The sequence below is a fragment of the Podarcis filfolensis genome (genome assembly GCF_964270895.1).
Source record: "Podarcis filfolensis genome assembly, chromosome: 1".
NCBI lineage: Eukaryota > Metazoa > Chordata > Lepidosauria > Squamata > Lacertidae > Podarcis > Podarcis filfolensis.
In genome coordinates this window covers 44,070,883-44,089,616 of record NC_139604.1, presented here as the reverse complement: position 1 = coordinate 44,089,616, position 18,734 = coordinate 44,070,883, and the positions used below count along the sequence as shown (strand labels likewise).

The window sequence follows — 18,734 nt, the reverse complement described above, 5'->3', positions numbered from 1 at the left end:
ATAGAAAGCAAGAATCCATCGCTTTAATGAATGCAGCTGAACTCTGGAGCGCTGGGTCCATATCTCTCCACAGATTGCGCAGACATGCTTTCGCGTCTCCATGCAAATGAGACAAGATAAACCCCACTTTTTCCTGCTCATCTCTAAACTCTTTTTCCAGCAGTTTCAGCGCAAACTGCACGTCTGCTCGGAAATTGGGGTACTGCTGTAAATTCCCATCGAAGTGAGATACAATGCTGCCTCCTCTCCTCCCCAACCCGATCCCCTCGGATCTGGACCCCGTTTGTGCCTGCTTAGTAAGCACGTCCAACCTGGCTTGGAGATCTCGGCATGCAGCAGCCGCTTCATCCTCTCTTTTCCTGGAGGCGAGTATCTCTGCGCTGAGCTGCGTTACCGCTTCTTGCAGGGAAGCAATTTGCTCTTCAGTAGACATGTCGCTTGACTCTTGTGAGCTCCCAAGGCACCAGTCCTCTTTCCTCCCTGCTTCGCTCCCCACACGCCGCTTGAGTCAAAGAGAACTGATGAAAACTTTGTGAGATGGGACTTACTGTCAGAGACTGCCTCTAGGTCCCGGCTCACAAAGGACCAACGCTAGCCGGTAGAACGGTATAAAGTCTTTATTGAAGTATAGTTTCCATTTCCAAATCTTAGCGTGCGTCTCTACGTCTATTCCCTAGATCGGCGAAGTCCCATCTGAATCTCCGCCTCCTGTACACCAGTTCAAGACCCTAGCCTTGCTCCACCTTTTGCGTCTCTCCTTTCGCCTCTGGGTCCTACCACCCCCCGGGGTTCCTTCCTTCCTGGATGCCTCGGATGCGGACCCTTCGGATTCCTCTCCATCCGTCCCTTCTGCTCCTGAACCCCTGACACGTATATTTTTCAAAAGCTGAAATCTGAAGTTGTACTAAGGAAACACATTTCACATTCAGAAGAGATTATTCAAATGTAGTTCCTGCAGAAAGACTGAAAAGAATGTCAGCTAGTGATAAAGCTAAACTGCCATTCATAATAACAAGAACGAATTCTAAGGATGATACTCCAGGTCAGCTCTTAGCCCCTCAGTTCCTAAAAGTTCTTCTTCAAGAAACAGGATGCTGTCACCTTCTCTTGGAGACTAGGACTTTGCATGTTATTAAACAATGTTCTCCAGGCATATGGGATGGTTAAAGAGAAACACACCCATCCCCCATGAAACTATTCTGTTGAAATCCCAAGCATTTAAGACATGGAAGAGAAGGAATGGAATTTTCCACATCTTATAAATAGGCCCAACCAATTTGATTGCATCCCACAGTTGGAACTATGGCACAGGGCACTAGCACAAAGGCAACTCCCAGAACAGAGGTGAGTCCAGTCAAGGTCAGGCACATGAGCTGGAGTTGTTGACCAAGAGGAGCCAAGGCAAAGTACATAGAGAAAGAGAGATCTTTGGGAGCTGTTGTACCAGCAAAGTTTAGTCAAAGATTGAGATGCTAGTACAGATAGATAAACTCCTTCCTGATCAGCAGCTGACTGCATGATACACCTGATGCCTCCTCCTCTTGAGTAGGCTCGTCCTTCTGAAGCTACCTTGCAATCACTCCTTTGTCAATTCATTACCTACCACAGGGCTTGCCTTCATCTTAGTTCATGGGAGTTCGGCGTGAAGGGGAAAGAGCCTGGGTCCATTTTACATGTGGTGCAGCAGCTCATCAGGGGCTCCAAGAGAGTCAGTGTTTTGTAAGAGTATTGGACTAAGACTTGGGACTCCAGGGTTCAAATCCCCACTCAGCCATGAAGCTCGCTGTGTGACCTTGGGCCAATCTCCATCACTTACCATAACCTACGTCACAGGGTTATTGTGAGGCTGAAATGAGGAGGAGAACTATGTATACCATCTTGAGCTTCTTGGAAGATAAAGGTGGTACATACATTTAATTAATTAATTAATTAATTAATAAGGTGTCCTCATTACTTGGAGAGTTAGGTTGTTTAGAGCGCCCTTCAAGTGTGCTGGGGCTTTTTGCAGGGTCCTAAGCCACTTGCTCAAATAAATATGCACATTTTTGTTATTTTTATTTGGTTGAAAGTTGAAAAAGAACTAAAGAAAGTGTGTTGTACGAGACCACAAGCTGGTAAGACTCATTTTTTTCAGAGTGATGAGAACAAATTGAACAATGCTCAGGATAACCCACGAAGACAATGTGCAGCATTTATAGTTACCATTACCAAGCATAATTTCTAAGAGAATTGTAGTTCAGCACCATAGGTAGTTTGGATCTTCTATTTATTTCTTATATTTATATCCTGCCTTTCTTCCCAAGAAGAACCCAAGGCAGCTACAACTTTCCTCCAGGAGCAACGGCCAATTTCCGCAACACTGAATGGCTGAGAGTGCCTCACTATCACTACTTAGTCCAAGGCTGCAGTCTGAAACACATTTACTTTTAAAGTAAAAATGCATAGGATCTGGCTCTAAGTGCAACTGATGTTCACTAGTCAGCCTGAGACTCTTTCCTTTGGGAAGTGGGTCGGCCACGTACAGTACTTGTTGCTGAGTCCATACTGGAGGAGACAGCACCAAGGATTTCTCATCTCTAGAACAGGTGTCTGAAGCCACCAAGTAAGCAGGTCAGTAACAATGCTGTTTCCCTAGTGCAGGCATGTCCAAAAGACAAACAAACAACACTGTGCAATCTTTTCGGCTAACTCATGGCTGTCTGATCAGATGCCTGTGTGACAGATCTTGTCTATCAGTTCAGATTTTCAAGCCCCGAAGGTCATCCCAGCAACTCTGTCAGAGCATTACAAATCTCAGGGGGTCCTCATCTGCAGGTGTGCATTACTCATTATTTACATGGCAGTGTACATTCACATCATGCTTCACAGACAGTTCCCCTTGTTTTGCTACTTAAAAGCAGGCTGCAGCCTTGTCAGAATATATATATATTCACATTGTTGAACACACAAGTCAATTTATTAAAGTTTATACCCCACTAACCCAAAAAGGTTCTCATGAATTTAGTACAATGCAGTAAGAAATAGTGTTTCTGTGGAGACTTGGAATGGTAGAAAGATGTAAACACTCAGAGACATGAAAGGAGGAGAGGTCACTGCTTTGGAAGGGGAAGTCTGAAGGAACACAGACATAAAAATAGAACAGGGGAGTTAAATGGAGAGAGAGAGAGAGACAGAGAGAGAGAGAGTCAAAAGGAATGTTAGGTAATGTAAAAGCACACACTGTAGCATGGGAAGGGGTTGGAAAAGCTCATATGAACAACTTGGACTCCATACATTAAAGAACTGGAGGAAGCCTCCCTGAAATGACAGCTGTCTTCTTCTTATGAAGCTAAGATTCAGATCAAAGCTATTTGAGAAAAGTTAGCCTCTAATTTTAAAATACCAATATTGGTTCTAGCTGTGTCACTTTAAAGCAACTAAACGGAAAGTTGATTTTCAGGAAGTACGATCTTAAGTAGGGCAGCCATAAATCATTACAGAAGCACTGCAACCAATAAATCCACAAGATGGAAACATAAGAAAAGGGTGGGTGGGGGTATCCCAGTGATTAGCAGCTTACTTACTGATGTCACAATCCAGCCCACTACCCAATTATGAGCTGTTTTCAGAGACATAGGACAACATGAATGAATAAGCTGAAGAGCTGGCCAGAAGAAAGGCAGCAGAGGAAAAGCAAACATGCCTGGCTCAGCACAGAATCACCAGGTAAGGGTCTTAAAGCAGAAAGAACAAGGAATAAGAAACCTTAAAGACTTACACAGATTGTGGCATAAGCTTTCGTTTGCCAGAGCCCACTTGGTCAGATTGTTAAAGCAATCATCTTAAGAAACACCATGGAAAAAATAAACAGGTCATGGTAATAGGTTCAAGCTCATTTTGAAGCTCCCAGCTGAGAATGAGAAACTGGTGCAAAGGTTAAAGTACACTGGGTAGGATACTATCTACATCAGATAAACTAATATGCTACAGGCTCTGTGCCCTAACAAGATCAGTCTCAACAGCTCAACAACTAAAAATTCTTTATTACTTGGAACATGAGGTGCCTACAAACTGAACTTGGGGAACCAGTCAGAATCAAATGTCTTTCGCAAGTGGAAGCCAAGAGGAGTTTGTCAAAATAAAAATCAGAACAGAACATTGTACGTGAGGGAAGAGATACAAAATAAAATAGGAAAGGAGGAAAGGAAAGGCAAGGCTGGGATTTTTGAAAGCATCAGAGAAAACTAGCCATCAACAAATTACGCAAACAAATCACCTTACTCATCAGAACAGCAGACACTTTCAATTTAATGGAAGCTCTGGCAAAGTCTCAACAGTCTAATCTCCATTAGGTCAATTATTACTACCTATAGAATTCTAATGCACCGTCCAATACCCTAATATGAAAAAACGCAGGGTTAAAAACTGGGAAAGATTCAACAACTGTGTTAAGGAAACCAATATCCCAATTTTCATTTTCATGACTTGCAACCTTAAAAAAGACAGTGCCACCCGCTTATGAAGGGCTAAACCACACATGTGATTTTGCCCAGAGCACATTGTAAGTATTATACAAATACACTCTTTGACCCCATAGTCATTTCCAGTAGCCCAATCACTCTAAAGTGAGCTAATGTACCCAGTCTGCCTTTCCCTATTTTACTTTTGAGTCAGGTTTGCAAGAATCCAACTGTATCAACTTAAACTGCAAGTTGATACACAGTGGGGCAAACAATCGCATTTTTAAATTTACACTAACTGATGGGATCTGAACTGGGAAAGAGATATTTGGGTTCAGATGGATAGTGCAATGATAGCACCAGCTGTGGGGCAGTAAAAGAGGCAAAGTATCTAGGCATCATTAGGAAAAAGTCTGAAAATACAACACTTAGTATCATAATGCCCCAATATAAATCTATGGTGCAGTCAGATTGGGAAAACCATGTACCGCTGTAGTCACCCCATTTCCCAAAATGGACAGTGTAGAGCTGAAAAATGGCTTTGCTAAGAAGAAACACTAAAGCATTGGGGGCTTTTTAGTTTAGGGAAGAAAGACAAGCAAGGGCAAGGAGGAACACTCAAGAAATGTATCAAATAATTAATGATATAGAGAAAATGGAGAGAGATAAATCTTTCTCCATCTTTCCTAATACTGGAACACATGGGAAGTCAATGAGATTGATGGGCAGTAGGTTCCGGACAGAGAGAAACAAGTACTTATTCATGGAACGTTTACAGTATAAACCTTTGGAATTCGCTCTCAAGATGTGGTCACGGCCTCTGGCTTAGACGGATTCATGGAGGACCAGCCCATTACCAAGCTACTGCCTGTAGCGTAACTGGACTTCCAGGTTTAGAAACAATATACCAAGTTGCAAGAGGGCATACATACAACAGGAGTGGGAAACAGGTATTGCCTTCATGTCCTCCTTGCAGTATTCCTAGAAGCCTCTGACTGCCCTAGCCGTGTGACCCAGCAGAACTCTTAACAACCTTAACATTGTCTTTCTCTTTTTACTGCCCCAACAGACGAATGTTATGCTATGTAGTTATGTTGGTGCCTAGAATTTCCAAACATTTTTTAACCGCCCATGCCTATGTGTTTCTAACTTCATTTAGCTCACTGAAGTTTCTGACTGTTCTGTAGAAGGGGGATTCTGATGAAAAGTACTGTCCAAAAATAGTGGCACTATGGAGTCACACCGCAGATCTAAGATGAATCCACAGGATGACAAATTAGTCCCAAGTTCAAAATGAAACAAAAGTTGAAAATCATGTTACATGCACACAGTATTCGCCTGGTCAAGTTAAAGATGACATCCTTTGATATTTGGTAGATACCAAATGTTTAGAACTTAACCATTTCTTTGTGCAATCTCCTGGCACTCCCATTTTACTCGCCAAAGAAGATGCCTACAATTTAGGGATTTTTTAATCAAGAGTTTGAAATAGCTTAATTTGGTGTGTACAGCATCTAGCTTTCATACCCAAGTAACCTGTGAAGTACAGGCTTAGGGAAGATAATCTAACCTGATATGTGATGAAATGCCAGAACAGAGAGAGTATTATAGCATTTGTGGCTATATAACAACACGGTTAAGACTCAGCATCAGGAATGAAGAACCCTTTCTTTAATCTGGGAGTCATATTGATAATTTAAAAAGCAGCCAGCAATTTTACACATGTCCTGTCATCCTTCCCTTTCCCATTGCTCATGGACACACAGAACTGTAGTACATTATCCCTGGGATAGCTCAGTCGGTACAGCATGAGACATCTTAGGGTCATTGATTTGAGCCCCATGCTGGGCAGAAGACTGCAGGGGGTTGGACTAGATGACCCTTGTGGTCCCTTCCAACTCAAAAATTCTATGATTCTATTATTCTACTTAGAGGGCTATCTTCTCCCATCTAATCTAATAAATAATCCGAACCTGCCTAAAAATACAAAAGGCACAAGAAGACTGAGTGCACAGTTAAATTAAACAGGTTGAACTGCAATCTATCATGAGAAAACTGGAATGTTCTAAACATTAATAAATTCCAGAATATTTGTCCAAGTTGCCTGAAATTTGGCATGGAGTATCTATCTACACACTGAGTACCATATGACCAGATTTCAGACGGATCCATTACAAAGATGGTTGAAATATACAAGTTTCCCTTCTTAATAATTGTGCTCCCTCATAATATTTGTTTTTTCCTTGTCTCTTCAAAGGAATTCTAAATTTAAGAAAATTGCAGGGGTCCTTTCTTCTTTTGTCAAAATGTATTGTGTCTAAGCAAAGATGGCTGCCACCAGAATAAGGGGGAACCTGTTAACTGGCATGCATTTCAATTGCCTTTTTTTTCATTGTCTTGCAGGTCAGAAGTAAGACCTGTGTGCGAAAGAGTGGGAATTAATGCCTCTTTTTACTACTAGTTTGCAGCTTTTTGGGGGGCGGGGTAGCAGGGGGTGGGCATCCAGTTGCCAAATCATACCTACACTAAAATCCTGAATGTCTCCATTGATTTTTATGAGCTCTTCTCACTTCCATCCTAGAGGACTTAAAAAATGGCCACTGTAATGTAAACCTAGAAACTTTCTATATAACCTATGAGATTCTTTTTCATATCTCTGCAGCGTATTGGGGGAGCGGTACATATATGTGTATTCGTTGTAACTATGTACAGTGGGGTTAAGTGAGCTTTATCTATCATTTCAAAAGAAAATGGGGAAGAAATAAAAAAACAGATTATCATTTTGTTTTCTCCTCGTGTGCTCCCACGCCTGCAGAAGCTTTAGTACATTAGAAAACTCTCTCTCCTTTTATTTCTGGCTGTCAATGTGTCTAAACTAAGACAGGCAGGCATGGGCATGCAAGCCAGTAACTTTTGTAAACTTGTTTGCAACGCTGCCAAACAGCACATCATATCACATACAAATCCAATGTAGATGTAATTCATTAAGGGCTCTACAATGGATATGTCATAGAAGCACAGACAGCAATTATGGCTTATCTCATACCTATAAGGTTCGCTTGCACCTTTCAGTAGCAAGCATTTCAGTCTAGCCAAATCTGAAAAGAAAAAGACATCCAGATCTGAGAGATCTATCTTTGCCTGTTACTTTTTTAATTTGATCCATTTTTTAAATATAATACAGCCCTCGAGTGCATGAATACCTGCATCATCCTTGATTCCCAAACATGCTGGCTGCGGCCAATGGGAATGGATTCCAACAAGAACTGGAGTGCAACATATTCCTTATCCATGCCTTGCACTGAAATGGCAGTTGGTATTCAAGGCATTTCCCTTACCTATCCAAATATCCCATAAATTGAACCTGGGATCCTCCATGTGGAAAGCATAGTATAAGGGTGGGGAAGTCTCAGGTAGCCCTCCATGCCTCTTTGTCCAGCCTTGACACACTCCCTGTGGCCCATGTCCCCATAGGGCCATGCTCCACACCTTCCTTAAGCGAACTTGTCTCTCTATAATGTGCCCTTTAACCCTGACAATGTCTCCTGCTTGTAATGCATGCAGAGCTGTGCAGCTGTAGGTATGCAAAAAGTTCTGATTTTTGCATGATTGGAATGCAACCTACTGTCCAAAGGTAAGATTTACAGCCATTGCTCCACCACGTTTTGCTTCTGGCCCTGTGCACCACTGACCTTCAGGTTGAAAACAGTTCCTCCATCCCTAGCATATGCCCTACAGCTGAACTATAGGTCTCTGAGCAAAGCTTCTGGTGCCTGGTGCCTTCAGTATGTGTGTTACATTTCTCGAAAAAGGACTGGATGAGCATATTAAGAGGTAGCATGTTAATGTGTTACGCTTTGCTTTTCAGTCACAAGCTACATCATTTCCTTAAGAACCTTTGCAGTTGAAAGATCTCTTTGTCAAGGTCAGTACAGCTAGTTTTCAACATATGATCAAGCAAGTCCAAATAAGACGATTTAGATTATTTTTTTAAAAATAATGGAAATTACCATTAAAGCAGCCCTATTCAAGTATCATGCATATCTGGAAACAGAACACATTAGTGGGGAGACAAGCACATTAGTTTCATCCTTATCTGAAGCGGGGAAACTCCTATATGCTTCTAAACCCCAGCTGCAGGGAAACACAAGCAGAAAGAGTGCTGATGCACCCATGTCCTGTCTGCAGGCTTGCCACAGACACCTGGCTGACCACTGACAGAACAGGATACTGGGCTAATGAGTCTTTGGCCTGATGATGCAAGGATTTTCTTGTGTTCTGTGCTCACTGACTATCACATGCAATGTAGAACCTTGGGAAATGTGGGGAGCCTATGAGAGGAGAAGCACGTGGGTGGCAGTGGGTGGAACTAGCAACACATCCCTAAAATCCCTGCTTATGTGTTATAGATCTAGGTTTTAATAACACCTGAGCAGGGTGTACCTAGCTCCACACCCAAATTCTCATAGTCCATTGTAAAGGCTGTGGGCTGTGCACAACCAATGGCTTTTTAAAGAGCTGGATATGGTATTGTAGAGCTATCATTGCCACACTCTGCCCCTCTCTTTCACCCATCATGATTTTACAGCTTTCTGTAACATTTCAAGGAGATACATGGCAAAAGCTGTAACTAGCCCTCCGCAGTGTAGCTACCACAACTGCAACAGATATCTGCATTTTTTAGCGTGATAGTAGATGCCCATGAAAAATATCCCCTTTTCCCATCCCACCATACCTGGAGAAACTTTGGAAGCATTGTAACGTATTGTCTAAAAACAAATTTCTTGTTTAAGTAACAAAGGATATGTGCATATCCACAATGGAACACATTTGGTTCAGGTATGGGGAACCTGACTTAAGTACCATATTGGCCAGCATATAAGCTACTCCTGAATATAAGCTGCACCTTTAAAATTCGGGGGGGGGAGGGAAAAAAGACAATACCCGAATATAAGCCGCTCCCTTAAAATTCCGCAGGCACTCACACCCATTCCGTTTTACCGTATGTCTGTTTCAACAGTGATATCGTAAAAGCCCATTTTTGTAAGGTTGCAAACTTAAGACGCACTTTAACTTTTCACGGTCGGAATTTGGGGGAAAAGTGAGGCTTATATTCAGGCCAATACGGTATGACTGTCAAGCCTCCCTATCTGGCCAGGCAACACACCCTCCTGAGCCATACCCCTCACCAGCCCTGATTTGCACCCTTCTGAAGTGTCTTTGCCTGGATGAATGTGTCCTTGAACTCTGATAATGCTTCTTGCTTACCTGGGTGGAGGACAGAGGGTGTGTGCATGTGAACAAACTAGCCTACTGTACAAACGTAACATCCACATTTATTGCTCTGCCCACTTTCCCCTCTGGCCCCACTCATCATTAGTCTGGGGCCCCAGGAAGGGAATGTGGCCCTCAGGCTGAAAACGTTTCCCACCCCAGTGCAATTAGTTTTAAAATGTATCTGTGATTATAAATGCAGAACACGACATCACGTACCTGCTCCTAAATTAAGAGTGTGGTACTCCTATGGGACTGAACAGCAAGGAGTCCTCATTCCTGCCTATCATCAAGATAGCAAAATACATCTCTCTCTCTCTCTCTCTCTCTCTCTCTCTCTCTCTCTCTCTCTCTCTCTCCATTATTGGCTCTGTTTGATGGCAATCAAACAACAACAAACACGTAGTTGTGTTACAGACCCAGTTTGGAATGGATTTGATGATGCGTGCTATACAAATGAAATACATAGTGAATTAACCACTTCCCAGCTCTAATTAAATTAGCTCTACACCACTCTCTCCCCCGCTTCCACTATTCTAGCATCTAAAATAAATTTAAAAATCCAGAGGTTACAAAGAAACCAAAGTTCTGCAGTCAAGAAGGTACAGCAAGTAAGGAAATGTGTCTAGTTTAGCATAACTTTATAAAGTTTTTGAAGCTTTAGTGCTGCAGTGTGTGGGCTGCAGTGTATAAAGTCATGATTAAGAAACATTACTTGCTATGTGATCTATCTGCAGGCTTATTTCCTATTTTGTAACTACTATTCCCTCATGCATTGTATCCTTCTGGGATGTTCCAAGTCAAAACTGGACAGTGAAAGAAAATTTCTGACTAGCATTATTTGTCCGAAAAAGGCAAACATTATCTTCAAAGCTGGTATAAAAGTTACCTTTCAAAGAAAGCTGATTTCCAAAACATAAACTAGCAGAATTGGAGCAATCTGGACTCCCAGATGAGGCTCATAATAATGAAAAGTTGTAGCTTACAGATAGGACCAAGCCTGAATCCAAGAGTAGACTCTTTAAGTAGGCTGATTTTACATAGTTCATGATTTACCATGAACTTGGGAGATTTGCTCAGTCTCAGGTTCATGTATCTACCATTTTTACTCTTCTCCTCCAATACCACCATGAGAAGTTGGGAAGCAGTGCTTCTATTTTAAACTAATTGCAGTTTGTAATTTTGTCCAAACTGTGGTTAGTTTAAACCAGCGCTCCAGATTTTGTTGAACTCAAATCAGCTCAAGTTGTGTTTTCTGATGCTGACTTGTTGGAACAAACCATAGTTAAAACTGCAGTCCCTGCTTTGGATGAAACACAGTTGGTTTAAAATGAAAGTGGATGCTTCCAATTTCCTCCTTACAGCTTCATGTTCAATTGAGGAGGGGAGGGGAGGAGGAAGCAGGTTTGTGTATGGAATTCTAAACTATCTTCTGTCTGAACCAGGTGAATGGCAAGAACTAAGTCATTGGTTTCATTTTGTCATGTATGAAATCATTTACCATGTTCAAAGAAAATTCTAATAGCTTCAAGGAGTAACGTGCTGGCAGCTTAGGAGGAGAAAGTGTAATGTAACATTAGAAGTGAAAATTTGAAGTGACATGCTGTGGGGGAGTTGAAGCTGGTGCTTAGCAATGTCCTGACATTCAAAAGAGCAACAACATTCCCTAAACATACTTTCTCACAATTGCTTTAAAAAGGAAACACAATGAAAATGTATTTAAGGAGCATCAAAGTAGATACATTTAGTGAATTCATTGGGGTTTATTTTCTAGTACGCAGGGATATGATTACACAATTGAGGTATAGAATGCCTGCAATTCACAAATCAATCTTATGGGAAACTGCTTTATACCAAGTCTATTGAGCTCAGCATTGTTGACTAGACCAGATATTAACTGACTGTAAATATTAAAAATCAACTGAATGTGAAATAATGAAATGCCTGTATTGGGATGATGTGTATTCATTTTTGTTTCCTTACATCAAGGAACAGGTCATATATTAATATCTAGAAAGAAACAAAATAGCTATTTTGCACAAATCTCAGTGTCATTTCACACACTGGGAGAAATTCAATGTTACGCTTTCCTGATTGTTCCATCAGTGGAAGCATTTCTACATTTATCTACTATATATTTTGGAAAGTTGCCTGCATTTGGACACCTCTTAAGATATCATAACCAAATTTTGCATAACCATTTCTGAGATCAAGCAGCAGGTTTTCATCTATGTTTGGATATAACTGGATGCCATTTTGAATCAGAATGGGAGACTGAATCTTTCAAAACTGTACTGATTTTAATCACTTATTTCAAAATTGTACTGATTTTGGGGGGCTTCTTAGAATTCCCAAGCAACACTGGGTACAAAGCTGCTATTTTTGGGTATGCAGACGACTCTCAACTAACTCTGGAGTTATGTTCCGGGAATAGCGCCTAAAATCAAAATCATATACAGTGGTACCTCGGGTTAAGTACTTAATTCGTTCTGGAGGTCTGTTCTTAACTGTTCTTAACCTGAAGCACCACTTTAGCTAATGGGGCCTCCTGCTGCCACTGCGCCGCACTGCCGGAGCACAATTTCTGTTCTCACCATGAAGCAAAGTTCTTAACCCGAGGTACTATTTCTGGGTTAGTGGAGTCTGTAACCTGAAGCTTATGTAACCTGAAGCGTATGTAACCCAAGGTACCACTGTATAGTCAAACACACTGGCAGTTCAACCCGCCATTGAACCCAAAGTTTTTAATCTCAGGTGCCCGCCCCCTTTCCATTTTTTTTTTAACTGGCAAATGAGTGAAGCTGAATGGACACTAGTTAAAAGCATGTACGTAATTTGTGAGTTACCTGTATACCCAAATATGTAAGCAGCTCTTGCCAAGGGACAATTTATACATTTGTCAAAACACTAAATGCTTTCAAGTACAACCCAAAGGAGTGCAATGGTAAACAGGCAGAAGAACGCAGTTCCACCACGTGTCCACTGAGTATTCCGGCATATTTAGAAACGTACATTCCGGCCCATCACATTTTACTGTGTTATCATTCCAAAGCCCTCCAGAATACAAAATAAAACACTTGCAACTTTAGAGTTAGGCCTCTGTGGTGAAAAGTTCTGTTGCACCAGAAACTTTAACAGACACACATGGGATGGTTCTAGGTGTATGCTTCTCATTTCTCAATAGTCCCCCCTCCCCCCTAAAGAACCAACACCCACTTAAGATACCAACAAGTCAGTCCCCACTAGGCTTCAGTAGAGATACTCACCTATACTGCCAGCTTTTGGTAGTGCTTCCTCCTCTGCTACTGCTGATCCCACCGCTGCTGATGCCACTACTACTGCTGCTCTTGCTTGTGCAGTTCTGGGCTGGGATCAAAATCTCCAGCTTGCCTTCGCTTTCAGACACTTTCATCGCTGTCGGTGGCGCTGCCGGAGCCGTAGACACAGGCTCCCCACTTTGCATGGTGGGGCCTGTCGGGCCCCTGCCCACCCAAGGGTGGGAGAGTGCAAAAAGCCAAGTCAACAAGGGCTGGAGGAAAACTTTTTTTCTCAAGGCTGTCAAGTATCCTTAGAAAAAAACGAGGGGTCACTCCGGAGTGGAACTTTTGTGAATGGGGCCAAATGTGGGCCAGAGATGGAGCAAGTCTATGGAAATAAGCTCGAATGGCAGCTATGAAGGGTGGAAAGGGAGAATATGAAGGGGGAAAGAGCCAGGTCTGGGGGAAAGGCCAGGGATCCAACAAAAGAGTTTCCTGAACACCCAGAGAATGAATCGGGAGCAGGGCAGCCAGCTGCGTTGGCAACGTCCAGGCACTCGCTCCCAAGGCGTGTGTAAACCGGGGGAGCAGCTCCGCGCACCTCAGTATCCCATGGGAGGGCAGAAGTGGGGTGGTGGGGAGGCAGCGGGAAATTCCTCAATTGTTCAGAGAGGCGGGATGCTGGCGCCGAAAGGAGGGCGGCCGCCTGGGGTTTGTACCTCCTTCCGCCAGAGGCTGCCTGGGGCTGGTCTCTCACCATGAACCGCAAACGCCCCTTCTGCAGCCCCCTCCCACACTCGGCCAGGCTCCGTCTTCCAGGGCTAGCAGCGGTGGCGGCGGCGACTCGCAGCCCACACGAACCGAGGGCAGCAGCAGCAGCAGTGGCAGAGCCGCTCCCACCCCTTCCGGGTCAGGCTTAGCCGCTCCCCGCCGCCTTCGTCCCTGTTTCTCCGCCCCGTGAAGGCCGAGGGCGGGCGTGAGCGCTGGCGGCGCCATCTTTGTTAAGGGAAACGGGGGAGGGATGCCCTGACAGGAAGGAGGAGTTGGCAATAATAACAATAATTAATAAATAATAACGAACAATGATAATAATACCTGCCTAAAACACCAGAAGGCAAGCATAAAGGGCCTTTAAATCAAACACTGTTTGTTTGTTTTTGTGCTATTATTTCTGTGGAAGAAACCGAACTTGGAGCGAAGGTGTGACTCAGCTGCACGCCAACGCGCCCTCTGAGCCCACTTCGGAGTGTATGGAGATCTATTTTCACAGAGCCTCTTATATTTTCGTTCTCGTCTGCTCCGCATTGTTCACGGCGTTCTTTGCAGCCCCAGCAGCTCCAGTCTGCTGCAGCAAAATAAAAAAAAGGGCTTGTGACCACTTTTTAGCTCGAACCAGACCAAACCCCTTGAAATTAATGGGCATGGCTAACTTAAGTTCATTCATTTAAACAGCGTGCTCTAACTTAGCTGGCTGCAACCCAATGGATCTTGTGGCATCTAAAAAGGCTAGCCAATTGTGACTTATAAGACTTTTTGGACCAGAACATGCTTGATTGAAGCTAAACTTATCTTTTAAAAAGCCAAATTATTCTGTTCTTTTCAGCTAAAGATAAAGTCAATTTAAATATGAAAGACAAGTGTAGAAGAGCCTATTGATATTTTCTGGGCCCATAGAGTTGGTGGAAGTTGTCTAAGCCATCTGGAAGGTACCACCAGTGTCTACACTCTTGTTGTTATTTAGTTGTTTAGTCGTGTCTGGCTCTTCGTGATCCCATGGACCAGAGCACGCCAGGCACTCCTGTCTTCCATTGCCTCCCGCAGTTTGGTCAAACTCATGCTGGTAGCTTTGAGAACACCGTCCAACCATCTCGTCCTCTGTTGTCCCCTTCTCCTTGTGCCCTCAATCTTTCCCAACACCAGGGTCTTTTCCAGGGAGTCTTCTCTTCTCATGAGGTGGCCAAAGTATTGGAGCCTCAGCTTCAGGATCTGTCCTTCCAGTGAGCATTCAGGGCTGATTTCCTTAAGAATGGAGAGGTTTGATCTTCTTGCAGAACATGGGACTCTCAATAGTCTCCTTCAGCACCATAATTCAAAAGCATCAATTATTCGGCAATCAGCCTTCTTTATGGTCCAGCTCTCACTTCCATACATCACTACTGGGGAAACCATAGCTTTAACTATACGGACCTTCGTCTACACTCTTATATTGCCCTAAAAGTTCAACCATTCCTATATGCTACTCAATAAGACAAAACCATGGATCTTGCTGCCTTGGGATGCTACCTATGCTGCAAAAACACAGTGGACAGTCACAGATGGAGAAGTATTCATCATTCATCCCTGTGTGACACTGCATGGCTTTTCATTATGCACAATGCCTGCTATCCTTGATGAAATAGGTTGTTCCCTATGAGATCTAAACCAACTGAGACTGCAATACTAAACATACTCCCTAGAGAGTAGGCCTGTTTATAGACAATGGAGCTTACTTCCTAGTAAAATGCACACGGTTGTGCTGTTAGTCTCTGTGATGTCCTAGTACAGGAGTGGGGAACCTGTAGGCATTCAGGCATTATTGCATTTCAGTTTCCTATCAGCCCCAGTCCGGGTTGTCAATAATAAGGGATTCTGGGAGCTGAATGCATCTGTATCCAACACCTGGAAGGTCACAGGTTCCCTACCCAGCATCTAGTGATTTTCCTCCTATAAAAATATGCATACTTTTGGCTTGCAATAGACTAGAAATAAAGGCTCTTTCACAAGGCAGCAATTGAAGAGTCCTGGCTGGATACCGACAGTTTCCATTGTGAGCATGACAGCTGCTTTCCATATGATGGTTGTTAACATTCTTTGCCTTTCAGGTTTCAAATATTATATATGTGCAATATATAATATTGATGTACATTATATAATATAATATAATATACAGTGTACTAGATTGGCTAATAGATTCTAATAGACAAGGCATTAGAAAACCTTGAACTTTTAATATAAAAAGTGAAATAACTATCTGTAATTATATGTTCACGTAAGGGCTTCTTGATTACAAAAATTAAGTTATTTCTTTGCATATGCATAGTATGTGTCTTCCCTAACAGGCTACTTTCAAATCTTCCAGCAATAGGTGAGGTCTGTTCTTTAATAGTTCCCCAGCATTAATATTTAGGCAAACACAATAACATAAAATGAATCAAGTCTTACACCTGAAACACACTAAAACCAAAAGAGAATTGTAGGTTGATTTTATTTAGCTGCTGTTTCCCTCTAGTGACCAAACTAAATACTACATGTGAAAGAAGAGAAGCCAGTACAATGTCAAACACCTGTTTTTTAATGGTGATGATGAAACGTCTTTCTTATCTTAAGTTTTACAAAATCATGATACACAAAATTCACATAATTCTCACATTAAGAGATAGGTGAACCACCACACCTCTACCATATGATGTGACAGGTTACATGTTTCAAGCGGAGGATGTGGCTGGGTTACAAAGTATTGATTTACATTACACTTGATACTAGTTGGTTAACATAGTTTATGCCCTGAAATGCTGCAGCCAAAGGGATTGTTCAGCTGTTGGGAGACCCATTAAAGGGTTTTAATTAGTGCTCCTGCCTTCTATTCACATAGGAAACATAAAAAGAGGGTTACCTCTTTCCAGCACAGCTGGGCACTCGAACTTTGGCAGAGAATTATGTTTTTAATATCTTCTACCACACACAAGATGAATAAGGTCAGGCCATCTTGGATGACATGTGATGCCAGTCTTATAATAGGTTCAGTCAACTTTGCCCTATCGTCATTCAGGGAGTGCATTCAGTTGCATGCACCCCCTCCCCTTATTATTCATTCACAACACTTTATAATCCAGGGAAACATAAAAATACATTGAAAATACTGACCTTAACTGAATGGTTAGTGGCCACAAATATTCAGCTCCCTCCATGGCTCCTAGTGTTCTACAGTACATAGTAATATCTACTAGATGGATTCTGATTTTCTTGATCACTGGAAAACCAAGCGTACATGCTGGTCCTGATTATGTACAGGTCATACTTGCAATCTTTCTCTTTAAAATGTATGTTAGTAATTTGTATCAGGTAATCAATTCAGGTTTATTCCGAATGGGTTCGCTGAAGCTTTAAACAAACAGCAGACAGCTGGGTGCCTCAAACAAACCACATGTAGCTTTGAAAGTGCAGGTAGCAAACTTAACACACCCACAAAAGTCAACAGCTCACATGCCTAATGTGAACAAAAGCAACCTGTTTGTGCTTCAAGTAGCCTAAAATATGTTCCCCTGACAACCATCAAGCTATCTGAGGGGTGAAATCACATATTTATTAATGCAGCTCAACCATGCATGACTTTTGCCTCAAAGGGATAGGGGAAGGGAATGGCCCAGTTTCGGCTAGAGGCATGCTGTCAGAAGGAGCAGAATAAATAAATAATTATACTGGGGTTGGGGTGCTAACTATCTGTTCAGAACAAAGCCAATTTAAAGTACCTAAGGATATAGCATAGGAACACAGAAAGTTGCCCTAAGTAAAACCATCAGTCTGCTTATTTCAGTCTTGTCCATGCTGGCTGGCTCTCCAGAGTGCCACACAGCACTCTCTCTCAGGGCACCTACCTGGGGGCACCAAAGACTGAACCTGGGACCCTTTGTACACAAAATATGTGCTCAATCACTGAGCTTCAGCCCTTCCCCAAACTCTGACCCATATATCATCATTTCTCTTCTGTTCTTTGTTGCTGACCAGACTGCATCCCTGTTCTCCCTTTCCTACAGCTTCCCTCAATCCTGCTTCCCTGGTTTCTACCGCTAAAAGAGTTTGAAGGATTTGCATTATTAACCTTATCATGCTGTTTCAGCCTTTGGATTAGTGGATCTCTGGGTATTTATCAGAAATACTTGAGACTGAGGGAAAACTTGGAGATGAATTGGGATCAGTTCCACTGAACTTAAATCTGTGCAATCAGTTCACGGCACCAGTGACCCACTTCAGACCTTTATGAGGCTGGCCTTCATGTGGTGACAAGGAAGCTATGCGCTTCTGGCATGGCCATGTTCAGTGTAGCATTTGCTCCTGTAAAAGAACACTAAGGAGGGAGGTCATACTCCCATCTGATGCTAAGCACCTTTAGTCCTGCTCTTCAACATATTTAGAAAGTACTTCTATATCCATTGTGTTGCTTGAGGTCACCTGTATACTTTGAGTAGGGTTAGCTTAGCAAGCATGTATGTACAACCAGTTAGAGAGGCTACAAGAGAAAGAAAGAAAGAAAGAAAGAAAGAAAGAAAATCTTGTTTCATCAACCACATCATTTTCTTCAGCTTTGATACTCAATTCCCTCTTGTATTTGTATCTTAACACAATTATATTAATAGCTGCATCAAATGTGCTGAGTTAATTTTGCTTTCTCAGTCATGGAACTTTACTTCCTAAAAGCTACATTACCATTACTTCTACTGGGGTTTTTTGTGCATCAGTTCCTATGGCAACATGGCAATCTCTGCATCTGCACATGCCACCCACTCTCGCTTAAATTGTGTTTCCCTTGGCTTAATTGTGGTCCTGATACTCCAGTTTTATGGATTAGCTCATGACTGTGGAGGAAGAACAATCTTTGCCTGGCAAAAAGGGAAAAGCTGTGTTTCCCTGGAGCTAGGGATCTGTGAAGCAGGACTGGTAGTTCTGGATCAGGGCTGGACTGGGGTCTAGATCTGATAAAACAACATACATTGCCCACCTACCCACC

At 42.5% G+C, this 18,734-nt stretch overlaps 2 protein-coding genes across 6 annotated transcripts in view; one reads left to right on the top strand and one right to left on the bottom strand.

Moving 5' to 3' along the window:
• OSBPL11 (oxysterol binding protein like 11) overlaps positions 1–13,872 on the bottom strand; it is a 50,127-nt gene extending 36,255 nt beyond the window's left edge. The window contains exon 1 of one of the 2 annotated variants that reach the window (XM_083585042.1): positions 12,980–13,872. In XM_083585042.1, the coding sequence (XP_083441168.1) occupies positions 12,980–13,176 (197 nt within the window). In that variant the 5' untranslated portion in view covers positions 13,177–13,872. Of the gene's footprint in view, positions 1–3,757; positions 3,893–12,979 lie in introns of those variants that run through there. The other variant, XM_083585043.1, reaches the window with a different exon arrangement.
• Positions 3,598–18,734, top strand: part of LOC310749198 (glycerol-3-phosphate dehydrogenase 1-like protein) — a 29,853-nt gene continuing 14,716 nt past the window's right edge. For all 4 annotated transcript variants that reach the window (XM_083585796.1, XM_083585795.1, XM_083585793.1 and 1 more), the window contains exons 1-2: positions 3,598–3,705; positions 8,308–8,364. The gene's annotated coding sequence lies outside the window, so the exon portion shown is untranslated. The remainder of the gene's footprint in view (positions 3,706–8,307; positions 8,365–18,734) is intronic.